The sequence below is a fragment of the Tursiops truncatus genome, chromosome 1, assembly GCF_011762595.2.
Source record: "Tursiops truncatus isolate mTurTru1 chromosome 1, mTurTru1.mat.Y, whole genome shotgun sequence".
In the NCBI taxonomy this organism is placed as follows: Eukaryota; Metazoa; Chordata; class Mammalia; order Artiodactyla; family Delphinidae; genus Tursiops; species Tursiops truncatus.
Window position 1 is genome coordinate 163930458 of NC_047034.1, and position 27174 is coordinate 163957631.

Consider the following 27174-nt stretch of genomic DNA (forward strand, 5'->3'; position numbering starts at 1 on the left):
GGTATGCGGGCCTCTCACTGTTGTGGCCTCTCCTGTTGCACAGCACAGGCTCCGGACGCGCAGGCTCAGCGGCCATGGCTCACAGGCCTAGCTGCTCCGCGGCATGTGGGACCTTCCCGGACCGGGGCATGAACCCGCGTCCCCTGCATTCGCAGGCGGGCTCTCAACCACTGTGCTACCAGGGAAGCCCTGGGTGCCTTTTATTGTAAGAAATTATACATCAATATAGTTTACTTGAAAATGAAAAGAAAAAGATAGTGCTGTTGATTCAACTGGGGTTAAAATCAAGGAGGTTTCATGGAGGAGGCAGTGTGTAAGCTTGGTTTTTAAAAATGAACTTGAGAGACATATGGAAGAAAAGGCAGGGACCTGTCAAGCAGAGCAGTATAAGTATGGTTGAGACTGCTAGTTGCCCCCTAATATCCATTCTCTCTTGATATCTATAGAAACAGAAGCCATAATTCTATCTGAGCACATGGCCATGAGAATAAAGACTACATTTCCCAGCCTCCCTTGCAGCTAGGAGTAGGCATGTGCACAAGTACTGGCCAAGGGGATGTAAGTGGAAGTGGGGTGTGCAACTTCTGGAGAGTATGTTTAAAGTGAAGGGACATTCCTTCTCTTCCCCCTTTTCCCTTTCTGCTGGCTGAAATGTGGACATGATGACCGGAGCCAGAGCAGCCACCTTGGACCACAAGGTAGAAGCCACTACTGAGAATGAAGGGTGGACCCTGAGTCCCCAGTGAAGTGGAGTCACCACACCAGTCCTAGACTAACTACCTGGACTTGTAAGTGAGAAAGGGATAACCTTCTCTTTTGTTTAAGCTATTGCTATTTTGGATTTTCTATTAGTTCCAGTAGAATCCAATCCTAAGTAATAAATTGGGCAAAGGCAAAGAGAGGTGACATGAACATGTCCCCAGTGTCACAGACTCCTGGACACCACCGTCATGATTTGACTGTACTGCTTGAGGGCAGGGCCCTGGTGTTCCTCGTTTTTCTGTTTCCAGGGCTTGGAACTCAGCAGGTGCTCAGGAAAAACACTGAGTTGGCTGGAAGACCACGGCATGGCTGAAGCCCCAGCGTGATGTTACGGAATGAATGCTTGTGTGTCCCCAAAATTCATATGTTGAAACCCTAACCCCCCAGTGCAATAGTACTTGGAGATGGGGTTTTTAGGAAATAATTAGAGTTAGATGAGGTCATCAGGGTGGGGCCCTCTGATGGGATTAGTGCCCTTATACGAAGAGACACCAGAGAGCTGGTGCATTCTCTCTCTCTCCTCCTCCTCCACTCCCTTGCTCTCGCTCCACAAGTACACAAAGAAATCACTCGAGATGTGAGCACACAGCAAGATGGTGACTGCCTACAAACCAAGAGAAGAGGCCTCAGAATGAAACCCACCTTGCCAGCACCTTGATGTAGGACTTCCCAGCCTCCAGAGCTGTGAGAAATAAATTTCTGTTGTTTAAGCCACCTGGCCTGTGGCATTTTATTATGGCCCTTGAGCAGACTAATACACACAAGATAGACTATGTGTTTGCTCTCTGAGGGCAAGGCCTAAGCCCTCCTGTTCATTCCCATAATCCTTGCACCTAGCTCCAGAAGGCTTGTTGTGGGGTCTCAGGTATTTGCTGAAGGAAAGAATGAAAGACTGATGTAACAGAACTCCGAGGTTTCACAGGCCAGCATTTGCCTATCCTTTTGGTTAACAGGTCCCCAAACTGCTTTCTGGGGTACCTCCCCTCCTCCCTCACTTCTAGTCTATGCTCTTCTTGGGGTGGGACTGCCTAGATGCCCCACAGTGGGGATGAGTGATCTAAACCTCAGCCAATCCATACCTTTCATCCCTCTGGACATAAGGATATGTTAGGGACAGACAGAGCCACAGGCCCAATTAAAGCTTGTCAGAGCTAATCTTGGGACTTCAAGTGAACAATCTAGAAACAACCAAGAAAGTGGCACTAGCTCTTTTATACCACACACAAATTGAGTGGATGGAAGATAAAGTAGCTGTAGCCAAATTGCTATCATCAAGGAACAGCCGACCTGAGAATGAAGCCCACTGAGAGAGAGTACAGCACAGAGACAGAGAAGGAGGAATTGAGTCTTGGTGACTTCAATTTGATGCCTGGATCAAGCTGTGCCTGAAGTCCAATCCTAGTGATTTCAACTAAGTGATCTAATTAATGTTTTGGGGGGTTAAACCAAATGGGCTTGAGTCTTTGTCTCTTGCAACCCAGAGAGTACACACTAACACAATTGACCTTAAGGTCAGTGTCACCCTTAAAATATGTCATCTTGGGAGCAGTGCTGCCATCTAATACAGGGACCAGGGCACTATCGGGTTACTGCATTAACTCCACTTCCTTTCAACTGTAGCTGACTCTGAGAACTTAAACAAGGTCTTGTTGATTCTTCCTGGTATGTGACATTGTAAACCAATCTCACGTTATCAGCATTGCAAAAATTCCCCTATAAAAACACAGGAGTCTAAAATGTTAATCTGGGAATTAGTGGACACTTATCTTCTTTTGGATCTGTATAATTTCCTCCCAGGATTTTTATCTGCTTTCTGAGCCACCTCATTTACCTAAGCTTTCAAAAGCTCACGCAAAACACGTAATGCACTCTTCAGCTACAAAAGTCAGTGCTTGAGGATGTGTTTTTACCAGGACTGCTACAGAAATTTTTCCCATTGCTTTTCAGAGGCCTCATTACCAAAATTTTATTCATGAATAAGAGCCAGAATAGTCTCACTTATAAACAAAGCTTTTCCCTAATTATCAAATCAAGGAAAATATGTAATTAAAAAATATATATATATAGTTTTTTTTATTTTTCAAGGGGAGATTTATATTAGTTTGGGCTTCAAACAACCCTCATCTTCCCTCCACCACCGAGACTGACTTTAATTAAAGACCATTTACCCTGGGAATGGATTGCTTGCTGCAATTTGTACTGAAGACACACATTTGCAGACAAATGGATTGCAGTCCTTAGATTTTGCTCAGATGACAAAAGAAGTGATTATGTTCCCTCGTCACTTCCTCACTCTGAAGGACTCTATTAAGAGAATAATTTGAACGGTCTCTCTGCTACTCTGCATTTTAAAGTGTGATCTATTTCAATGCCATCAACATTTTTCCCCTTTAAAAAATGAGTGATGTTTAAGAAAAAATGCCAGCTGGGTGTCTATTTGAGGAGGGGCTGCAGGAAATGAGAAGGTTTATATAACTCCCTCGGAAGCCCCAGTTGCTTGCAAGTGCATGGGTAACCTGTAGCTTTGTTTTGTGGCTACAAATAGCAGACAGAGATAATCTTAGCGCACAGGAGGAGACTAATCAAATCCACACACCAGCTCTGGACACCTAGTTCTATTTTTCCACTTCCTGGCTGCCCAGTGCCGGAGGGGTTTGCACGGGGCTGTCTGACTCTGGAGCCACGGAGTTTAAATGGAACTGTCAGGCCCTAAGGCTTCCTGATTCATATGTGGTCTGAAAAGAGGCCCATGGATCTGCTGAAGGAAGCCCAAACCGTAGGGAGGTCACTGGTGATAAAACAAGCCCAGGGGTGCCTTCTCCATGACCCCACGAACACCGGTGTGCTGTGTTATAATGCCTCACGCGTCTGTTACCCTGAAGGACTGAGGGTGCTTTGAGAGCACGGGCTAGTCTACCTCCTTAGAGCTTAGCTCAGTATCTGGCACACAGTGGTGCTCAATAAATGCAGAGTGAGTAAAAACATGTCCTTTAGTTCTGTCCGTTTGGAGCTGAGCTCAGCACCAACACTGACTGGGTACTTGGGCAATTTACCCCAAATCCAGGAAAGGCATATCTAGCCTTGGCCTGAGACGATGGGAATTCAACATCCTTCTCTCACTCTGATCCATGAACTATTTGATTTTAGAGATTTTAGAGCAGGGAGGAATCTGAGCGTGGTGGACTGCAAAAACATCTTGATTCTCCACCCTTCCCTGAAGCCATGCCTTTGGCAATGTGACTCAGCAGCTGCTTTCATCAGGAGATGGAGTCCTTCTCCTCATCCCTTGTATCCTGGCTGGCCTTTTAACTGGCTTGGCCAACAGAATGTGAAGGGAGTAACGGTGTGCCTTCTGAGCCTTGGTCTTAAGAGGATATGCATGCTTCCACTTGTTCTTTTAGACCCTTGTCTCTGCCATGAGAAGAAGTTCAGGTCCACACGTAGCAAAGCTAGGTCATCCAACCAAGGCCATCCTAGACCTAAGGGCTCCCAAGTGACTTATCAGCTGACTACAGAGGTATGAGTTAGCCTAGCCAAGACCCACAGACTCATGAGAAATAATAAATGGTTTTGTTTTAAGTCACTAAGTTTCAGGATGGTTTGTTACACAGCAATAGCTAACTGATACATAGAGCTCAGCATTCCAAACAAGTGGGCACCCTGAAGCCCAGAGGGGGAGAGAACTTTCCTAAAACCACATCTGCCAGTGACAAGAATCCACATATGGCAACCACTCACTCAGAGCCCTTCCAACTATACCAAACACTGATCTTTCTTTAAGTACCCATTTCTTTTCATCTTTCTAAGTCAGCAGGCAAAACATATGGATAACAAGTCACAGCTAACATTCACTGAGCATCTGTGCAGGCCAGGCCTTCCACGTAAGTCATTGAAGTTAACCGTCACGTTTCTTTGAGGTACCAACCCCATCTTACAGATGAGGAAACCAAGGCTCAGTGAGATGAATTTGTCCAAGGTTAGTAAAGCTGGGAAGTGGCTAGACTCATACCCCAGCTGTCTGACGCAAGCCTGGGGCAGCACACACCATGATTATTCATCTCTGTTCTCTCTCATGCTTAGCCCAGAGTGAGGAATGAACAAAAGTACAGAGTGAATAAATACATTTCAAGAATTCGAAGAAGATAGTGTCTCCCTGCCCCACCCCAAGAAGGGCTGAAATTAAAAAGACTGACAATCTGACAATATTAAGCACCGGTGAGGATGTGGAACAACTGGAACTCTCATGCACTGTCCCCCCAACCGCCAATCTCAGGCTCTCATACTTGAAAGGACATTTACTGTAACCAAGAGGTCAGGGCAGCAACCATGTCTGATTGACTGACACAACTAAAGAGCCTTACAGAGCCCTGGTGAAGTGCATGGGCTTCAGATTCCCATGTTCCTGGGCTCAGGAACATGCAAGTGTCCAAGCCCCAGGTGATGCTGAATGAGTAAGAAATTCACCAGGGACTTTCTTAGATACTTTCCAAGACAGTGGCTCTTCGGTACTGTCTGGGGATTGAACTCCCCACCACCCCAGTTCTAAGATCACATATGCCGTTGTCCAACATTTTACATTTAAAAAATAGTCATATGATTCTTCTTGTTTAATCCTTCTAACCCTAACCCTTTGAGGCTGGCCAGAGTTAGGAAATGGTATCCCCATTTTACAGATGAGGATACTGAGGTCTGAGAGGTAAACTTCTGACCTAGGATCACAGAGTCCTCCTGCCTGACTCAATCCAGTGTTCTTTCTACTATATATCTCATAAATAAGGTGGGGTGGGGAACAGAGAGATGGGGAGAGAGGGGGTTATTACTACAGTGCTCCTGGCACGAAGTTAGGTGCTTTTGCGTGCTACCACCACAGCCGGGTGAGATGGTATTATGCCCATGTTACACATGAGGAAACAAATTCAGGGAAGCTGAATGATTTGCCCAATGTGATGATAATAACAAATGGCAAAGCAAAATTCAAACCCAGGTTTTGAATCTCTACAGCAGTAGGCAGAGACCTACTTTCTAGAAACAGAGTTTATTGGGGTCCCAGTCTGGTGAGTGACAACAAATTAGCAGGATGTGACAATGCATGGTTCAGGCTTCGACTCCTAAAAGCAGCTCTCAGATGGGAGGCTAGAGCTGCTTCAGGCTGGGCAGCATCAGGGAATGTGAGCTAGTCTCTCAAAGGAACCACCTGGAAAGAAACGAACCATTTATGCTATTCCAGTAGGTTTGTTTTTTAAAAAACATACACGTTTTGAGGTCAAATAAAATGAGGCTGTCAGTCTGGAGGGATGAAAGGCTGTCTGGAATTACGGCTCCAGAACATCTTGTTATCTCAGGCCATGGTCTTTGGGTTCTGCCCCAAAATACTTATTTCGACTGGAGACCTTCACCTCTTCTGCACTCTGGGGAAAATTCGTGTTACTGGTTTTGGGAAACAGGAAGAATCTGAGGTCTGCAGCACAGCTGTCACCAACCCCTGGGACACCTTTTCCATCGACCAAGCTCTGGCCCACCTGTTTACAGCATCCAATGCTTCACAGAGAAATGAACAAAAACAGCTTCTCTATAGTTGGTCTGAGACTTCTGACGTGGTCCATCCCAGTCACCCGCAGATAAGAAGCGGAAGCTGAGAGCCTGCATCGGGGCAGGGGCTGGAGGCCTCTTCCTTTCTGCTCCCAGCGCTTGTTTCCCAACATCTGCCTCTTAACAGTTTGTCGCTGTCTTCCCTGTGAGACACGAGCCATGTCAGACCGGGACCCAGGGCTGGCTTTTCTCTGAAATCTCTAGCATTGAATCCAATACTTGGAGCTCTGTAGGAGTTCCACAATGGCTCGTTGAATAAACCAATGAATGAATGAATGGTACGTCCTGTCCTGTGACTGCTTCCCTGTACCAGGGGCCTGGCTGGTGATGACGACTGTGATGATAATGATAAGGAGGGAGAGGCGAAGTTGTCGTTCAAGGTTACAGCAAAGTTTTGGGCAGGGAGAAGGGATGCTGACCTTCCCAACCTCAAAGACTGCAGTAGTTTTTCCCAGTTGGCCCACACCCTTTTGAAGCCCCCCAAATGCATTTTCTTCCCCAGATCAAGTTACTGCAGAGGCAAACCAATTCTCTGGTTAAGTAAAATGAATGTGAGCAGATTATCTATTGATTGTCATCCTCCCATGTTTTACGGATAAAGACCCCCTACCTGGACTCTGCATGGAGCACTGATAGGCCAACTGGCTATGTGATGGGAGGTCCAGAGGCCAGAGCCTTGAATGGGCTGATTTTAGCGCTTCAGAAATCTCTGCTGCGTGTGATGGCTTTCTACATTGGCATTTCCGCTCCCTGGGTTTTAAAGAATGAGAAATCTGTGGCTGATCACATATTCAGCAACCAAATGCACTTATTCGAAGACCTAAATTGCAGAAATAACTCGCGTGATTAGTTGAATGAATATGAGTCAGATCATCAGGCTCAATCTATGGATATATCAGGAAGAGATAACTGGGCCCAGTGGAGGGCAAGCCCTCCCCATCAGTCTCTTCTGCTGGGCCAAGACACACTTTCCCTGCGAGGTGGCCAAGGTGGAATCCTTGAGCCTCTGCTCCTCAGAGACGCTCTGCCTTGTTCTGCTTATGTACCAGGCCCAGCCACACCCCAAGCCCCAGCTCCAAGGCAGAGCTTCAAGTTCCAAGGCAGCTGGACCTCTGATTATTCCCAAAGGGCAGATCCACTGACGATGAGCTAGCCCCAGTGAGGGACATGAGAAGAGGGCCCTGGCCTCACTCCGGGCCCAGAAGCCTGTCCTCCTAGTGCTCACTGGTGAGTTCCTGCAAAACAGGCCTTCCCTTCTAGGCTCTGGACTTGGATTTGCCCAGTCCAGCAGCATTCTCACCAAGCAAATCTCCATATCCCTTGCGCATGCCTGACTCTCCCAGAGTGGCCTCCCAGGATTCCCCCAGCCAGAGCCCGGGTCCCACATGGAACCTGCTCCAGGAGGAGTACAGAGCCTCTAAGCACAGCACACGCTCAGCCCGGCCATACCTCAGCCCAGCCTGCAGGCCGGCCAACCCTGCTGAGTTGTGCAGAGACCTCACAGCTTCCCTAAAGTGGGCCTCCAGTCACCTCATCTTCCTTGCTCTGGATGGCTCCCAAGAAGCTACCTCCCAGGGACAGAGAACCACATCTACATCATAGTGGCATGACACAGACACCACCAATTCTTCCTTTCCTGTTCCTATTATGCAATTGTGGGTGTGACAGGACTCCGAGAGGCCAGGCCTCAAGTATGGCAGTCACAGAGTAAAGAGCTGGAGGAGACAAAGTAGGGAACAGGTACCTTTAAACCATTCAGTGGAAGGCCATGCAGACTTAAACTTTTCCATGAAAAGGAAAAGGATCAAAGAGCTTGGGTTCCAATCCCGGCTCTGCAGTTTGCCAGCTGTGTGACCCTGGCCAAAGCACATAACCACTCTGGGCCTCAGTGTCCTCATCTGTAAAATGTAGATATTTCTGTAGAGAATTATTTGTAGGATTCAATAAATAACATATTTAAAGCACTCAGTAGAGTGGCATGTGGTAAACAGTTGAACATGTTAGCTAGTCCTGTACTAAAAACTTATCTTAAGAAAACATTAGGACAAGTATGCAAAGATTAGGGAACTGAATTAGAAAGATTCTAGAATGGCAAAAAAAAAAAAAAAAAATCAGAAATAACCTAAATGTAAAGTAATAGGATAAGAAAAAAATATACAAAATGTATGTTATATATATAATGTGTGTGAACATACACATTATATATATATATATATACACGTGTGTATATGTACATATATACACATATAGTCTGTCCATACAATAGACTACGACGTAGCCATTAAACACGACAATAGTTGTTTAGTGTTTAACAGCTTGAAAAGGTGACCACAAAATGCTGTTAAGTGAAAAAGCAGGTCACAAGACAGTATTTATCATATGATTCCATTTATTTAAAAATACATATTTATCTCTATTCATTTATATGGGGACATAACTGGAGAGACACACAAAACTATGGGTCACCTCTGAGTGATGGAACTTCGGGAGCCTTTCTTTCTGGTTCTTATTTGGAATTTCTAATTTCCCTACAATGGGCACATACTACATTTATTTATTTATTTATTTAAAGGGAAAAAGAGATGGAGTAATTTTAAGGGTAGAAAAGGATTTTCATACTCAGATAATTCCAACACGGATAAAAGGATTTGTTCAAACTTCATTACTCTCCAACTGAGAAGAGGCATGAAGAATGACAGCCTTAAGAGAGAAAATCCCACGTTTCAAGGTTTAGTGTCTGAGAAGAGTAGCTTAAAAATGAGAGTGTCTCCGGCCATCCTTATACGTCCTTCCCCATCGCTCCGTCCCTTGGGACACCAACCTTGAAAGTCAGCAACAAACCGGACACAGAATATGCCTCCCTGGCCAGGAACACAGAATCAGAGTATCAGAATGACAACGAATTTCTATTTTACCTTGCAAAGAGACGCTTCTCTCTGAGATGGGAAAATCTGGGGCACAAATCAGCTCTCTGGAAGGAGACATTTTCACAGGATCAGCTGGAGGTCGGGGGAAACTGCAAAGTCTAAACATTCATGTCATAACTTTGTCAGCTGTGTTGAAGTTGACAAGATGCTTACCCAGCACCTCAAGTCATACGCCAAATTGAAGTGGTTAAATGCGTAAGCTATAATAACCACTGAGATTCTACAGCAAGCCTGTGCCCAGCAGCCTGCCGGCCTCTGCTCTCCACACGGGGGGGCTGCACGGTGCCACTGCCCATGATCGGGTCTCAGGACAGGAGCAACTGGTTTGCTCACCTGCCCATTTCCAGCATCTGTATTGCGGCCCAGTGCTGGCACTGGATGTAAGGGTCAGTCAGAAGCTGTGCCTACCTTGAGGAAGCAGGTTATACTATAGAGCGTGTTCTTCAAAGAGAAAAACACAAATCCAATTTATTTCACAAAGGGAACATCTGGGGTTGGAGGCAAGAAGGAAGATAAAAGGGATGGATGGAGAGAGGCTGTCCTGCTACTCAGCCCTGGGAGAGAGACAGGGCCAAGGTCTCCTAGTGTCCTGGCTGGTTCCGACCATCAGAGAAGGGAGTGGAGATGTGGCGAAGGGGCAAGGAGCCGGGTCAGTGTGCCAGGCAGGGGTCTGCGGGGGGCTGGGCAGTGGGATGAACTCCAGTGGGGGAAGATGGGGCCCCACCAGTGCCCAAAGAGATGGACTCTTTGTGATGATAAAGCTCCTTTGAGGTTTTTCTTATCAAAAGCAGCCAAAATCCTCTCCCCGGCTCCACAGGAATGTGGGGCTGACATCCATCCACACCCCCAGCTCCTTCTCAACCACACTTCAGAAACAGTTCAAAGTTACACGGAGAATATCCTGTTACCTGGGGGTAGGATTAGTTCCCAAGTACCATGTGGCCAGAAGGGACCCCCTTTTCACAACTGCTTTGCCTACCATTTGCAAATGCCATGCTCACTGAACATCTGCTGGATGAAACCCCTAGACGTGCTGGACCCACTCACACCATATGGCTGCTCTCCAGGCCACCACAGCCTTCCTGCTGAACTGGGGGCTGGCCTGCCACATCCAATAAAGCGAGACCCCCCACCCAGGTGACAGACTCAGCATTCACAGTGGCGCAGGGGGCTCGCCCTTGCCAATGGCGCCACCTGGGCTAATGGGTCCGCAGGAGGGGGACTGATCACTTCAGGAACAATGTCCTTTAGGCCCAGGAAGGTCCTGTGGTTCCTAACCCGGCTCGTGTATCAGAACCACCAGTGGAGATTCTACTCTTAACACAGGTCCCTGGGCCAGATCCAGACCCACTGAATCAGAATTTCTGGGGATAGAGCCCAGAAGTCTATGCTGCAAAAGCCTACGGGTAATTCTGATGCTTTTCCCTGGTTAAGAGCTACACGTTGGCCCACACTACTCATTTCATAGATAGCAAGACTGCCAGGGAGAGGGGAGAAAGTGTGTCGTCCAAGGTCGCACAGACAATCACTGGCAGAGCAGGGAGAGGACCCAACCCTCCTGCTTCCCTGGGCAGCTCTGACCATATTAATGGTAAAGATGATGATGATGATAACAGCAGCTACTGTTTATTGGTCCTGCCCTGAGCCCTTCACACGTATTAACTAACGGAATGCTCACAACCACCACTCTATGAGGTACACGCTATTATTCTTGTTTTTTCTAGGAGAGAAAACTGTGGCACAGAGAGGTTAATTTAATCACCCAAGGTCACACAGCCAGAAAATGGTGACCAGGCAGCCTGGTGCCAAACCTGTGCTCCCAACCAGTTGGTGTAACTGCCTTAAATCACCAGGATCCTGTCTCAGGTTTTGCTTCCTCCCCAGCCATCGTGTTGAGCTTCAGGCTCTGGGATGTTTTGGGGGCTGGTCTCTGTGGAGCTACCCAGCTTTGCACCCTGAAGGGGGAGGCAGAGTCACATCCCCCACCCTGGGAATGTGGGGGAGCCCAGAGAGGCTGTCTCGCTCGCCAAGGGATTTGCTTCTGCACTTACATCTGGGGCTGGGTGTGCCTCATGTCCCAGGAATTCAAGGCCTTTCAGATGAAGGCACGTCCCCAGTGGAAAGAAGGACCCCGCTGTGGATTTGGGCAAGAACGGGAGAGGCGCTTTCCCCAGTGCAGCCCCTGTGTGACATCTTCTCAGACGGTGGTGAGTGTCGTGCGATAGTCTCGCCCGAGGTGTTCGGGATCTTGTCCTCCTTGGTTTGGGGAAGACAAGGAATCACTTTGGCTGCACTTTTACAGCCTAATGCAGGGAAGAGGGATGCGATGGACCAGGGCCGAGCCGTGTCAACAGAACGTCACAACCTCCTTTTAATCAATAAACACACACAGACCCTTCTTTGCCCTTCACCGTTACCTCTGGACACCCCAAAGGGCCCTCTGGGCCTGATGACATGCTGGTGTCACACAAGGCAGGTGACGCAGGGATTCCTGGCCTGTGGGGGCCTCACAGTCCCTGGGGCAGAGGAAACAGGACATGGGGTCTTCGGAGGCAGACAAGCCTGCGTTGGAACCGCCGCTCTGCCTCTTTGCAGGCTGGGGTTAGTTATTCCTCTCAGAGCCTCAGTTTCCTCATCACACTGACACCACTTCAAAGAGGCACCGTAAGGGAAAACGAAACTCCCAAGAAGGTGGGCACCCGCAGCAAGGCCCTGCCGGCCCAGCTGTAACAAGAGACAGAAAACCCAAGTTGTTGGTAGGGTTACTGCCAGCTTTCCTGACAACAACGAGAAGGAAGGGGATCCTTCCCGACAAGTCAGCAGTTGCAGGCTTTCGGAACCCTCACCTGGTGAGGAAGACAAGGATGCAGGGCTGCTTATGACTTTCATGGGCCCTACCTTTGTAAAAAATATTAAAAACGCTCTTTTACAATTGCGTTGGTATAAAGAAGCTGGATTCATTATTTTATATTCATTATTATTTTCATATTTTTCTTCTGATTTTAAAAGAAATTAAAATTAAAATACTTTTGTGAGGGAATTCCCTGGCCATCCAGTGGTTAGGACTCGGCGCTTTCGCTGCGGGGTGGGGGTGGGGGTGGGGTCAGGGTTCAATCCCTGGTTGGGGAATTAAGATCCTGCATGCCGCGTGGTGCAGCCAAAAATAAATAAATAAAATAAAATACTTTTGTAAGCCCTAGGCACTGTGTGTAAGGGAGAGGTTCAGCCCTGTGCAGGGAATGCCTGGCTGGCTGCTGGCTGCTCAGACGAGGTTTCTTCCCTTCAAGGCTGCAGCCCTCCCCTCCCCTCCCCCGCCACCTGCCACCAACCACCCTCCCCTCTCTGAGCACCAGCACTCCACCCAGCAGGACCACCTAAGCTTGGTCTGAGCTGTTCCCCTGTCTGTAACAGAGACTTCATGGGTGTCTGTCAAAACCTACCCCCTGAGCAGCTCTGGGGTAGGATCCAGCCCCTCCCATAAGACTCCTCTCCAATGGTGCCGTCTTTGTGATTCCCCAGCAATGAAACGTGGGGAACTTTGCGAAAACTTTTCTTGCTCGGCACCTCTTGGTAGATGCTGACACTCTCTTGCAGCCGTGCCGCTCGGGCACCCGTTCTGTCTGACCCACAGGCAGACTTCACTCGTCTTTTCTCCGATGAGCTCACCGCGTCTTGTTCTTTTCTGCACCCTCTTTCCCTGCTCCAGATCCAGCTCAGAACCTGCCACATAGTAAGTACTCAAGGAGAAGTTGCAGGATTGAATGAAAACTCTCCATGTCCCCATGTGCTATCAGCTACTTGCTGCAAAACAACATGCAGATGCATTTCTGGGCAACTGCTATTTCGGGAACAGGGTCATCTGGGGAGTCGAGCCCTGGCTGCTGGAAGTAAGAAACCGGCAGAGGGCTTCCGGCACGGCAGCTCCCTCCCTGTCCTAATCATTGGCTTGGCCTTCGGTGGGATTAGACAACAGCAATTATCCCCACATGGTCTATTCCCAGAATTCAAAGTTATTGGGGGAGAAAATGCAATTGTGCTTTATCCAGCCATTAAAACAAAACAAAACAAAACAAGAGCAGTGGATTTTAAACCGCCTTTCAGACTTGATGAAAAAACAGACTTGAGTATTAGCCCCAAACTGTGCTGACAACACACTTCTGGGTCTCTTTGTCTTCCTCCAGGCTCTCTTCAGAATTTTTCAACAATTCCTATTGATCGCTGCATGGTTCTCATGCCGACCATTTATGCTTGGGAGAGCAGCCGTCTGTGGAGCAGAGAACCAAGCTGCCTGCCTCAGAAGCCCCTGGCGGGGGGATGTGAAGTCTTGGCCCCCACCTTCCAGAGGAGTGGCCACCACAGCCAGTGCAGCACCTCTGCCTCCATCGCTGAGCCAGTGGCCCACTCGGCCGCACCAGGCTTTCGTCAGCCAGGGTGAAACACACCCCAGAGTGGCCCAATCACCTACTCTTTAGGGCCTAGAAGTAACATGAGAGCCCATATGCCAGACGCCCACGTCGTATGGTGGGGAAATGAGCTCACAGACGGAACAGGCCTTGCCTGGATCACAGAGCAGAAGCCATTAGAAGCCTCCTGGCTCTTGGGGTCTGGGGTGGGGAGAAAACACTGGGGAGCATTCACAGGTCCCCTTAATATGCCAGCTGCTCACAGATGGTCTCTCACTATGCCCTCATCCTCTCTAGTCACACTGAACACCTTTTAGACCCCAAGGAGCCACAGTTGTGCTCAGTCTCCCCTTCGAGGCCTTTGCACACGTGTTTCTGTGCCCGTGATCCCTCTCTTATGCTTCTTCATTCATGCTTCAGGCCTCAGTTGAGGCCATCTCCCCCAGGAAATCTTTCTGAAGCCCATCCCTCCAAGGATGAGTCAAGGAGCCCTTGGTGTGAGCTTGTACCTCATGGCATTCATACTGCCTTAATTGAAACTACAAGTTCATGCCTACGTCTCCTCACTAGCCTGGGACATCCACGTGGGTGTCCATCTTGGTCCCTGCTGTTTCCCGTGTCTCGAGCAGGGTCTAGTGGCACACAGTAGGCACTGAATGATCACTGGCAGATAAAGAAATGGTGGGATCATCTCCTGTGATCCCAATGACAACCTGTGAGAAGGTGTCATCATCCCCATTCCACAGGAGAGAAAACTGAGGCTCAGAAAAGGAAATGGGACACCTACCCAGTGGGTTAGTGGTGGAGCCAGGGTTTGGACAACTCAAGTCTTCTGACTCCAAGGTCAACATTTTCTCTATTAAGACCCCTTTCCTAGCCTAGTAGCTGAACTAAAGAAGCTCCAGTTCATGCCATCTGTGCCCATGTGTCACAGCTGGGTGGGCTGGTGAGACAGTGTGGGGAGGGGGTGGTGAAGGAAGCCTCGGCCGACTGTTCCTTCTGCTGCAAGGGGCACTTGAGGCAGCTGGCCTGAGAGCCCCGATTCACCCGCAAGTCAAGGCAGGACGAGCAGGGGCCCTGCCCTCTCCAGAGCACAGCTGAAGCAGTCACTAAATGTTAAACTAAGAGACAAACAAAAACTGTTTATAGCAGCTTTACTCATAATTACCAAATGCTGGGAACAAAAATGTCCAGGAACAGTAGAATGGATACACTTGAAAAAGAATGAACCCTTCATGACCTAATTATGTGAAAGAAAAGTAAACCATAAAAGTACATACAGTATGACTGATTCACTTTGTTATAAAGCAGAAACTAACACACCATTGTAAAGCAATTATACCCCAATAAAGATGTTAAAAAAAAAAAAAAGTACATACAGTACGATATGAAATTTTAAGGCAGACAACACGAATCTAAGGTGATAGAAGTCAGAACAGCAATGGCCCTTGGGGACCAGGAAGGGTCTGGGGGAAGCTTCTGGAGGGTAACAGAAGTGCTCTCTATCTTGATCTGTGGGTGCAGATCAAGGGGTGCATCCACATGTAAAAACTCATTGGGCTGTGCACTTAAGATTTGTGCATTTTACTGTATGTAAGTTATAAGTTACATCTCAATTTTTAAAAAGTAATTAAAAAGAAAAAAAAAGAGGCTCACGTCAAAGTACCAGAATTCAAGTCCTGGTTATTAGGCCTTCCTGAGTCCCTGTCCCCCTTGTGCCTCTTTCCCCAGCCTTAGACACTGGACCAGATGGTTTCAAAGAATCCAACTGGCACAGACAGTCTGAGATTCTGCGAATCCACGTACCTATTTGTCACTGAGTTTGCTGGGAAATTTGGCAAGTGCTCGCCATCAGTGCGGTGCGAAGAAAAGAGGGCTGGCTGTCTGCTGTGGGCTCTGCCTTCTTTCCAAGGAAGGAAAGGTCTTTGTAAATTGGGCAGGAACACGTCACCCCCAGGAGGGAATGTCAGTTTCAATATGAATCATTTTATGCATCCCTAGCGACTTGCTCTGGGAATAGATACCCTGACTCACTCACTCCTCCCCAACAGAAGCAAAACTTGCTACTAAAATTTCAGATTTCAAGAGAATCGGCATAGCCCAAATAGCCACTCAGAGGCGGAAAAAAAAAAAAAAAAAAAAGAAAGAAATCAGCCTAGTAACCAACCGAGAATCACAGAGAGGACAGCGAGGGGCCAGGGTGCAAACCTCTTTGTACTGAAGCTGAGACGGGGCCCGGGGCCCAGGGGAGGTCGCCGGCTCCCATGGCTGCTGGCGCCAGGGCTGGGATGGGGACCCGAGGCTCCGAGCCTCGAGTTTTCTTTTTACAACAACCTGCTGCTAGATTTTCTAGAGAAATAAATTATGCTCTGTGCTGGTGGGAAGCCTTTTAAACAAAAAGAAAAAGAAAACAGCTAAGATGCATCTTAATTAGAAACTGCTTGGGAAAAAAACAAACCTTTTCGGGAGGAGGGTGCAGAGCAGCGCGCCCTGAATGGTCGGCAGCCTGAGAGCGTGAAAGTCCAGCAGGCTAATTTAGAGGTGAGCGCTCTGCTTTGCTAATCACCCAGTGTGACCCGAGGGACATCCTGGTCTTTAGAAGGTGGCTGAGGAACCGTGGATGTGTCATTCAAGGCCACAGCGAGGCCCCCATGGAGCTGCAGCATCCGACCAGCAACGGCCAGTCCTATCTGTCCTTCACATGTGTGGGGTCCATATTTTTATGCAATTTCCCTCCTTGTGCCAAAGGCCATCTGCCAGTGACTGGTGCTTCTAATCCATTTCCCCCGTGCTTTGACAGCCTCTGGCCTCCAGATGGAGCAGCCGGGGCTCCCAAGACATGTGACTGCCGGGAAGATCTGCTTGTTGCCCTTAAGCCTGACCCATTCTACCCAAGGAATTGCAACATCGCCACCTCCGAGGAGGCTGATGACAGCTCTTTCTCAAATCTAACTCAGAGCCTGGGTCAGGAATGTGCACCACGGGCCTGCCAGAATCAGGGAGCGACACAACCTGACAACGATTTTCTAAGAACTATGGATGTTTGGTGTTTTGTTTTTGTTTTTCAGAAAAGAAAAAAAAAAAAAACCTCCAGAAAACAAAACTTATAAGAGCAGATACAGTATTTTCAGCCAGATAAGTCCAAGTGCCCTGTTACCCGATAAGAGAGGAGATAGGAAACGGACTGGGAAGGGTGTGTCTGCACTCAGGGAAGAAACAACCTAATGTTTTATGAAGACTTACTGGGTGCCAGGCACTGTACTGGGGCTACCTAGCCCCGCCTGCCTCCTTTTACAGGTGAGTAAACTGAGGTTCAGAGAACTCTGTGACTTGTCCAATTTAATCAGCTGGTAAACACCAGGGATTTGAACCAGGCACAACTCCAAAGTCAAAACCGCCGCCACCCGGAAACAAACACAGAGAACCGTGGAAACAGCATGGAGACCTGTGGAAACTGGGAAGCAAGTGGTTTTCACAAACTGTCTATCTGCAAAGTATGCAGTTCTCCCGGCAGCCACACTGCAGTGCAGCTCTCCGCCCACAATAAAGACCCGGTAAGATTGGTGTGTGTGTGTCTGTGTAGGAGACTGTGAACGTTTTGCAGAAGGCACTAAGTCACATGCCAAAATGCAATTGTAAAAATGACATCTTGGGGCCTGGATTTATTCCCTCTTCAACATCATATTTGCTCTGTTTACAAGGCAAAGATTATTTTTTTCTCTTCCAAGGCCGAACATTCCCAGCCTGTGATCTGAAAAATCGTGCTGTGTTCATTTTCCCTCTTAACTCACCCAAGGCCATAATCATCCCTTGAGATGGGGATTTGGTTGGGCAGTTCTATCAGGGATTCACCAGGCAGAGGCAGAATCCAGTTTGGGGCTCTCACGGTCACCCTGGGCCAGCTTGGAGCAGAGGGACGGCGCTTCTGGCTATACCAGCACCTCTATCCTCCACAGAGAAGATGCCCAAGATCAGAGCCGCTGACTAAGCAGGACTGCTGCTCTTTCAGGGTCAGTTTGCCGATTCCTAATGCACTTTGTGATGGAGGAGGTCAAAGCAGCTGCAGAGGATGAGAGGAACTGAGCACAGCAGGACCAGGAGGAAGGGCTTAAGGGAAAACAGGGCAGGCAGAGACTGCAGGGGGCAATTCATTCATCTGACAATATTTATCCAGAGCCTACTGTGTGCCACACACTGTTTGTTTTTGTCTCAGGATATAATTATTCTCACAATTATTTTATAACTGATATAATAATAACAGCGGTAGCTTATAGTTAATGAGTGCATATGGGCAAGTCTATTTAAGCATATGGGCAGGTTTTACAAACATCAACTTTATCTACTCCTCACCACTGTCCTCATTGTACAGATGGAGAAACTGAGGTGCAGAGAGTTTAAGAAACTCGCCCAAGGTCACATGACTAGTAAGTGGCAGAGCTGGAATTCAGACTCAGGCTGGTCTGATTCTCAAATCCATGCTCTTCTCAGCTCATTATGCTGACAGCCAACGGCATGTCTTGTAAGTAGCTGTTTTTAGGTTAATGGCAGAGATTAAATATTTTCCTATGGTGGGAGAAAAGAGGGAAATCTGAATCTTCTTCCCAGGCCCTGAATAGTCAGCTGATGTCCAATAAATCATGATGCCTTCAGATGGGTGGCCGCAGACCCTGACCTGAAATACATGTCTTTCTGGGTTTCTGTGAGGGCACTGGAGTAGAAGATGCAATACCACCAACCCTGAGACCATCCCTCTGCCCCTGCTCCCTTCTCTACAGCCACACACGTGGTCACTGGAGGACAGGGCAGCATGGTGGTCTGTGGATTGGGCTGTGGAGTCCAGCACACCTGTGATTAAGTCTCTGCTTGATAACTGTGTGACTAAGCAAGTCCTAAACCTTGCCAAGTCTCAGTTTCCTCATCTGTGAAATGGGGATAAGGGGGTAATTTATACCTTAGCAGGGCTGTGAGGAGGACACGAGAGAATACAGCTACGGTGCCTGGTATGATGCACGTACAGGAAGCAGGTGGGCTCTTGGCTCCCAAATCATACACCTCCTGAAAGAAAATCTGCTCTTGCTAGAGTTCTGAGAACGTCTAGTTCCTGGTGGTGATCTGGCCAGAACCAGAGGCCTGTGCTTTGACAATCTGGGCTTGGACAATTTGGCTAATCTCAGAGTGGGTGGTGCAAAGAGCACTGGGCTGGGACTAGGCCACCAGGATTCAATTCCACACCTACAATTAACATGCTGTGTCACCCCGGTTGAGTCCCTTCCCCTCTCTGAGCTTGGTTTCCGCAACTCTAAGATGAGGCAGTTGGACTTGCCACCAAAGGGCCTCTCTGCTGGGGACCTCTCAAGACTGTGCGCCCAGTACCGATTTCCCCAATGCCAAGGGAGAACGGAGCTCTTATGACCACTCTGAGTTCTTGGGAGGATTAATGTCATTAAGTGCTTTAAGGCTGACAGCTGGCATTGGGTATGAGCTCCCACTATTCTCCTGGAAACCCTTCTGCTGTCAGGAGGCCGATTTATTCCATAGCCTTGAGCCCTAACTTTCCCCTGACTCTTCCCTCTTAAAAATTCCATTGTAAGCTGCTATAAATGAAAGGGTGAGAGGTACACTGACTACCGGTGGGCTGCCCATCCGTGATCTCTGCCACAGGCGCTTGAGGGCTGAGGGGAACAGGGCAGGAGGGATCAGGGCTGGGAAAGCCCTGGAGTCCGCACGTGGGTCCCTGTGTCCAGGAGACTCGGTCATAGCCCAGTCAAAATGGGAGAAGCACACACTGTCCTAAGGGCCTTATGTCATCCTCATAGCAGCTGAACTTGAAGAATGCTTCCTGTGTGCCAGGCCTGAATATAAGCACTTCTCACAAATTAACTCATTTGGTTCTCGAAACAATCCTGCGAGTAGGTATTACTGTTGTCCCCAATTTAAGGCTGGAAACTGAGGCCCAGAAAGGTTAAGAAACTTGCCTAAGGTCACACAGATGGGCAGTGGCAGAGCAGCATGCAAATCCAAGCCCTCTGGCCTCAGAGTCCACGCTCTTCGGCTGGCTTCCCCCAGGTCCTAGGAGCAGCCCCTTTTACAGGTAAGGAAGCTGGGCCTCTGAGTACTGAGCCACTGTGCTTTACGGCATCACCAGCTGCTGCTTTATGGCTGGTTCCTCTACACTGCCCTCCTCGAATGTCTTCTTCAAGTGGCAGACTCACCCCTGTGACTTCACGGTGATGAGAGCATCACCATTGAGTGCCGGCCCTGTGCCCGTGAGGAACAGGCCGCGTCCACTTTGCTGGCAGCCGCTAGGGTCTTGGGGGCATTTTCTGGCAGGACCTGCTGAGCCAGATTGCGGTAAATAGGAAGAGACTTTAACACTGAATTGCTCAGGACACAAAAACTGGCTTGAGAGGTGCCTCACCCAGAGGTCTTACTTTCAAAGTGAGAACAGATTTGGGGAGGGGCGCACGGGCGGTGGGGAGGGTAAATTCAGTTTGGTGAACTGCCACACGGGGGGAGACCAGGCTCTGCAGCTGATGTCTTCGTTGCATCCCGTGTAAATCCTGCAAAGCCAGGCACCAGTGTGAGCTCGTTACTCTACCCCGTATGCAGCTCTCTTGGCCCCACAGGCCCAGGGAGGAGCCTGCAAGGGCCCGTGGCAGACTGATATGCACCAGGATGCAGGACGCTGCTCAGGGACCCTGAACATCCACTCAGCCAGGCAGGGCAGGGTGGGGACAGCTGCCATCTGACCATGCCCTGCAGGGCCCAGCCTACAGTGAGGTGACTGATGACGGCGGCTGCCACAGCCCAGGAACGAGGCCACCCACAAGCCCGTGTGAGTCCAGCAAAAGAAGCCAGTGGCGTGAGAAGCAGCTTCATTCAGGCCAGTTCAACTCCTATCATCCAGAACAGTCTGGCTTCCAAGCCCCTCATGGGTCCAACCCAAACTAGAACCTCCTCCAGGTTCCTCGAATGCCCCTCAACTCTCCTCCTCTGGGGGTGTTGGCATAAGCATCTGTATCATCAGACCCATTTGTGGCAACAATAAGCATAACTACCAGCTATTAAGATGGTTCTGTGTGTCAGGCAGGCCTTGGGCTGGGGGTATGATGTTTTCATTAGTTCTACTTTACAGAAAACTCAGGCTCAGAGAACACTCAAGGTCACTCAACCAGGAAGGAGTGAAGTCATTTTGAACTTGTTGGGCTCCAGGGACCTAGAGCCACAAGCCAGTGAAGGACTGGTCACATCATTGATCATGATCCCTTCTACGTGCCCCTCATTCTGAGAGCACCTAGACAGACCCCAGAGAGGCTCCGAGGAAGGGTTGCCAGTGTACGTCTCTGCAGAGCTGGTGGAGTTTTCACTGTGTCATTTATCCCTGCATCCCCAGCAGTCAGCACCGGGCATGGCACTACACAAGCAGCTGCTGAATGAAAGTGTAAGAAAATCAAGACTAGCTTCTCCCCGCCCAGTGCCTGGGGCCCTACCCAGGAGCCAGCCTCCCACTGCAGCTCAGTGGCTGGCTACAGAAAGAAGGCCCTGTCTCACTGCCAGGACTGCTGCAGGCGCAGGATGATCGGGTACCCAGGGCCTTAGCCAAGGCCGCTCTTGGGAGACAGGGGACCTCAGAACCCTCCATGGGCTCACCTGGGCAACTGCCGACCCCACTTATTACTGTGGAAATCCTATATCACTCATATATACTTAGCCCTTTGCACGTTCCTACATGCTCTCATAGCAACCTGAGTGTGCAAGATGAACGAACAGGGGCCCAGAGAGGTCAAGTGACTTGGCCACACAGATAGTTCAGGGCAGAGTGAGGACTCGCTCCCAGGTCTTCTGGTTCAAGGTCCAGGTTTCTTTGCATCATTCCAAGCTGCCCACTCTTCCTGAGGCTCAGTGATGGGAAAGGGGCCAAAGGGTTGAGATTTAAATCACAGGCCCTGAGGAATTTCAGAAAATGGGACTTGGTTTAGCCCAGTTCCTCCCAGCAGTGCTCCCTCTATCCCCGTGGATGGTCACAGCAATAGCTAGGCCCATGCTCCGCAGTTTCAGAGATCAACAGCCTCCCCCCAACCTCCACCAATTCCCTGAATATTTGCACACTGTGTAGAGAGAGAGGATTATGTCCCTCATTTATAGTAGTAGCCAAAGCTCCAACAACTTTGATGAGAGCCACACCAGCCGTCTTTCCCCAGGGCTGATGTGGGTGTTGGGGAAGTCTATGATCTGGACGGGTCAGGCAGCGAGCCTCTGAAACTAGAATCCACACATTTCATATCTGAGGTTAAGGAAACACCTGTCTTCCTCCCCACGACTCAGGAGTCCTCTCTCAGAACCTATCCTAAGACAACGTTTTATGCACAAAGATGATAACTGCCGTGTTTTTTTTTGTTTTTTTTTTTTTTTTTTTTTTGCGGTACTCGGGCCTCTCACTGCTGTGGCCTCTCCCATTGCAGAGCACAGGCTCCGGATGCGCAGGTTCAGCGGCCATGGCTCACAGGCCCAGCCGCTCCGCGGCACGTGGGATCCTCCCGGACCGGGGCACGAACCCGTGTCCCCTGCATCGGCAGGCGGACTCTCAACCACTGCGCCACCAGGGAAGCCCTGCCGTGTTATTTTTAATAGTGAAAAATTGGAAAGGACCTTTGTCCAACATTAGTGGGATGGTTAAACGAATTATGGCACATCCATGCAATAACTGCAGCCATTAAAAATATTCTTTATGAAAAAATTTACACGAGTTAGGGAAACACATATGATGTAACATTCAGTTAAAAAAAAAAAGAAAAGGAAGAACATAATACTGTATATGGGTGGGGGAAGTGTACTGAAGAAAAGACTGGAAGGAAATAAGACGAGATGTGCACAGAGGCTGCATCTACATGGTAGAACGAGTTATTTTTGGCCTGCTTTACACTTTCTGATACTTTCTCTTTTCCCCTACATGCCTATGATAAGCAGGGGGGAAAAGCAGCAGCAGCAGCTACCCCAAATCACACCCCCCTACCCAAGGGGAGTGAACTGCCTGAACAGCCAGAAGCGTTGGGATGCTGCCTGGTGACATGGAGGAAGGTAGGTCCTGTGTCCCTTTTCCCGTAACACAAATACTCTGCCCTACGCATGGGGGGCCTTGTAAACCTGCTTTTGAAAATTTTCTGGGGATTTTCATCTGACTTAGCTCTTTGGTTCTTGATGTCAGGAGCCTGTGTCTCTAAGGGGTGGGGAATACAGGTGATGAATTTCTGTTTCCAGCTCCCCAGATAGCTCCTGTCTCACAGGGAAGAAGGAAGCCAGGTGCCTCCAGCATCTTTTCATGTGAAGGGCCTGCAGAGAGGGGCGCTGGTGATTTGTCCGGGAATTACATTTGATATCTAAAGCTGTGCCCACAGTGAGGCACTTTGCAGTCTCTCCGGGTGAGAAGGGCTTTCGAGGCTCTGGCTGAGGAGGATCTCATGGCTGCAAAGGACCGAGATGTTGGCAAGTGTGGCTACAGGTCAGACTCAAGCTGCCAACACACAGCAGCACCCGTGCTGCTCCCTAACTGTGACTGTCCACCAAGCCACCCGGCGAGAGACGCACCCCCAAGACCCTAAAGGCAGCGCGTGTGCCCAGCTTATCAGATACATGTTTGGTTTCTCTAGGAAAACACCCAAGATCATTTTACAGCCACTTGGAGGAGCGGATTTAAACCCAATCCTCTGTGTCCTTCAGATCTGCCCACCTTCTCCATGGCAACTAGTGTCCGTCACTCACTGCCCCCACTCACATTTCCAAGTTTGTCTGCTCTGAAAATTAACAACAGGTGCATATAAAGAAGTGTGTGAGGTGAGGGAGAAGCATGTGGGTTCCCCCCAAACCTAGAAGGCTCACAAGCCTAGACAACCCTGGAGGAAGTCAGACTTGGGAGCCCCCAGCTCTGGAGAAACAGGGACATAGCTCAGGAGAGAAAAAGTCAAAAATGAAATTCTGCTCGGCCCCCAGGGGCAGGGGGTCTTCCGACGTCAGCTCACCGAACATGTTGCCCTCGTAGCCGTCTCTTGTGAGGGGCCGGAGCTCGTTTTTCCCCATCGCATAGCGCTTGTAGCTCTGCCAGGCGAACTGCATCATCTGTAAGAAAGAGCAGAAACAGACCCTGAGCGTGGAGATTCCCAATAGCGCGGGCTGGCCACCTGGCCTTGCCCTTTGCAACAGGATTTGAAACCACATTATAAAAACAATCTTCCACATTGAGAAAGACGACTTCCTCTCACCACTGTTCTATTCATAGTTATGCCTGGAAGGCTGTTCTCCGACAACCCCACGTGTCCTGCATCTACCCATAGATTCCTCAGAGAAGGCACAAAAGGCACTAAGTACATTCTAGCCATCCATCAGTGCCAAAGTGAAAAGCCACCTCTTCCGTGAAGCCTTCCCGGACCTAAAGTGACCCTCTGAATGGAAGGAAACAAAACTCAACGAGGGATGCCTGTTAGAATCTAATAGAACCGTCCCTTGAGCTAGGGGTTGTTAACTCCATTTTGTAGATAAGGAGACAGGTCGAGACATGAGGTTACTCGCCCAGGATTACCCAGGGAGTGAGTGAGCATGCTGGGAATTGAACCCATGCCCTCTGGCTCCGAAGCCTTAGGTCTGTCCCCTAAAGTCACTGCTTGAGTCTCTTTGAACTCCTCCTGCACTTGGCTTGACCCAGGCTGGCTCTCCCAGGCCTCCTAGCACCCCAGCCGGTCACTGTTAGTTTTTGTTTTACTGGTTCTGGACCACAAACTCTTTGAAGCCAGAAACTACATTTTCTTTGCCTCGGTTCCCCCAGAGCACCCTGCACAGGGCTTGGCAATGAGTATCCGTCAGCTCTGTCACCCAGTGCATGCGTGAGTTCTTACTACATTAAGGCAACCATGTTAGCCCCTCGGCAGCATCACAAGCATACAAGCACCTTTGTCTCCTAACTGCACTTAGCACTGGAGGCTGGAGGAACGCAAGGCAACAATCTGTCCCCAGCCCTGCTCTCCCGCCCCCCCCTCAGGGTCTCCCTTTTGCCTCTGATGGCAGGCTGCCGAAGAAGGACAGCAGAGCAGGCCTCTGCGGTGACCATGGGGCTGAGAAGGGAGCCAGCCCAGGCAGCGGAGGCACAGCTGAAGGACAGGCAGGTGGGAGGCAGCCTGGTGTCGTGGAGAGAACTCAGGCTTCGGGGCCGGGAGGCCCAGGTTCTAATCCTACCCCTGCCACTAGCTCTTTGACTTTGGCAAGCAACTGAATGTCTCCAAGCCTCAGCTGCCTCATCTTTGAGATGGGGATAACAAGGGCTGCTTTGCCACAATCCTGAAAGGTTTAAATGAAAGCAAGTAGCTGGAAATGCCCAGTTTTTGACTTCACACAGCAAGTGATCAACAAACACGAGCCCTCTTTCCTGCTCAGCCTTTAAAATACCCATCTGGTTCTCCAAGCCTCATCCATCCACCCCTCTTTCATCCACCTTATTAGTTCTCAGACTTTGGCGTGCATCAGAATCACCTAGAGAGCTTGTTAAAACAGGCTGTTGGGCCCCATCCTTGAGTTTCTGATCCAGCAGGTCTGGGGTGGGGCCTGACATCCTGTCTTTCTAACACATCCCCACGTGGTCCATGGGCCACATCTGAGAACCAGCAGTCTACTATATGTGTTTATTTCTATTTCCCAGCTCACTTCCAGACACTGTCTGGCACCCTTCTGCTTTTCTCCTTCCATCTCCCAGCCCACCTTCCTGCCTCAGCACTGTCTTTCTGGACATCGCCACCTGCGTTCTCCATGCTCTGCCACTCCTGGTGCCAAGGTCTAGCAGCCATCTCTTCCAGGCACACCTGGACAGTAACCATTGCCATGCTCACCCCTGGGGCCAAAACACACAGACCAGGAGGGCAGACCTGACAGGTCTGTGTCCTGGGCTCTCCGTGAAATGGCAGAATAATCTAGTACCATCTCTCCACTTCATAGATGATGAAACTGAGGCTCAGAGATGGAAGGTGGTCAGGGTGGCACAGCCAGCAGGGCTGGAATACAGCTCTTTCAACTCCCAGGCCAGCAGACCCCACCCCCATGCTTGGCCTGATGTGTGGCTTCCCAGGAGACACACATGCAAATGTCACGGTACTGCGTGCCAAGCACTTGACACAGGTTTTGAGCCCTGGTTCCATTCCTTGGTTATTTTCTACTTATCTTGAATTGGCAATAAGGGAAACTAATTGCTGGGTATGAGCGCTTAAGGGAGACTGGCCTCCTCCCTCAGTCTCTCTTATTCTGGGGGGGCGGGCCTCGATTAAGTCAGTGTGAGGGGAGGGAGGGGTGGGGGATGGGTAGGGGAGCAGCAGGAGGCTGTTAAAACAGAAATGGCAGCAGGAAAGCAGGAGCAGAGGTCTGGAGGGGGAGGACTGCACCCTACCCCCAAACCCCACCTGCTTGAGAGAGAGAAGTGGGTGTGCAGGAGTAATTAAGAGAACCATGGGTATCTACATGTTCTCAAAGGAGCTGTCACTGCAGGGACGTGGGGATGTTGGAACGTGGCCCGTTCTCACAGTCATCCACATCAACGGAGAGGAAGGAAGGCACAAATAATCCCTGTGTCGCTTGGGACAGGATTCAGAAGGCAATTAGAGCTGCTCTCACACACACACACGTGCACAAGGACCCACAGACCCTCGAACGCTAATCCTTGTGTCTCCCACCTCGGCTCGCAAGCCCAGGCGCTGGATAAGCGGGGATGACGGGGAAAGCCCCCAGCCAGGTGGTCCTTACTTCTCTTCCTAATGCGCCCCAACCTACCAGGTGTCCTAGCCTGTGCTCGGCCGCAGTTTGGGCTGCAGCCACGGTGGGACTGCTCCCCCGGACCCCTCCCTCCACTTTCCTGCCAACTGCTTATCTTCCTTCAACTCTCAGCTGAAAGGGTACTTTTGCAGGGAGTCCTCCTCCCCAGCCAGGCCCCCACGACCGCCCCACATTCCTGATGTCAGGTCCCACAGCAGCCTGCAGTTAAACTCTTATACTCGCGACTATTTGGTCAGTGCCCCCATCCCCTAGTCACTGCTGCGTGCCTGGCAACTCACCAGGGGACTGACACATAATAGGTGCTCATTAAGTATTTGCTCAATGAAAGTAAGAACAAACAAGAAAATCGGCTCTGGAGCTTAACACATGGCTGGGAGACTTGACGTGTGGACCACACACATCACAGGTAAAATAGGTAATGGGTCGGGGGGATGGGGTGGGGGGGCTTCTGAGTAACAGAGGTGCTCAGAAGAAGGCAAGCGCGTGTCTCAAGGGGAGCTTCACGGGCACCCAAGTGTCCTGATGGACAAGTAGGATTGTGAGGGGCACAAGAAGAGGGTGACCTACAGAAAGGCTAATCTCACTCTGGAACTGGTGATATGTGCCTTGGGCAGCCCCTGGACTTGCCTTTAGAGACGGACAGTCCCTGGCTTCATGTTTAGGCAGTTCTAAGGCTTCAAAGAACTCAG

At 49.6% G+C, this 27174-nt stretch overlaps 1 protein-coding gene and 1 long non-coding RNA gene across 6 annotated transcripts in view; both read right to left on the bottom strand.

The window, feature by feature from the left end:
- MAN1C1 (mannosidase alpha class 1C member 1) overlaps nucleotides 1-27174 on the bottom strand; it is a 145512-nt gene that overhangs the window by 51764 nt on the left and 66574 nt on the right. For all 5 annotated transcript variants that reach the window (XR_004522214.2, XM_033840744.2, XM_073793919.1 and 2 more), the window contains one exon: nucleotides 23698-23794. Coding sequence is in view for 4 of the 5 variants with exons in the window: in XM_033840744.2 (XP_033696635.1) it covers nucleotides 23698-23794 (97 nt within the window). In the remaining variant the exon portion in view is untranslated. The remainder of the gene's footprint in view (nucleotides 1-23697; nucleotides 23795-27174) is intronic.
- On the bottom strand, nucleotides 5493-7789 carry LOC141276790 (uncharacterized). The gene is made up of 3 exons (XR_012326900.1): nucleotides 6962-7789; nucleotides 6282-6494; nucleotides 5493-5956 (listed from the first exon to the last, which is right to left on the bottom strand). It is a non-coding gene; the product is annotated as an uncharacterized lncRNA (long non-coding RNA).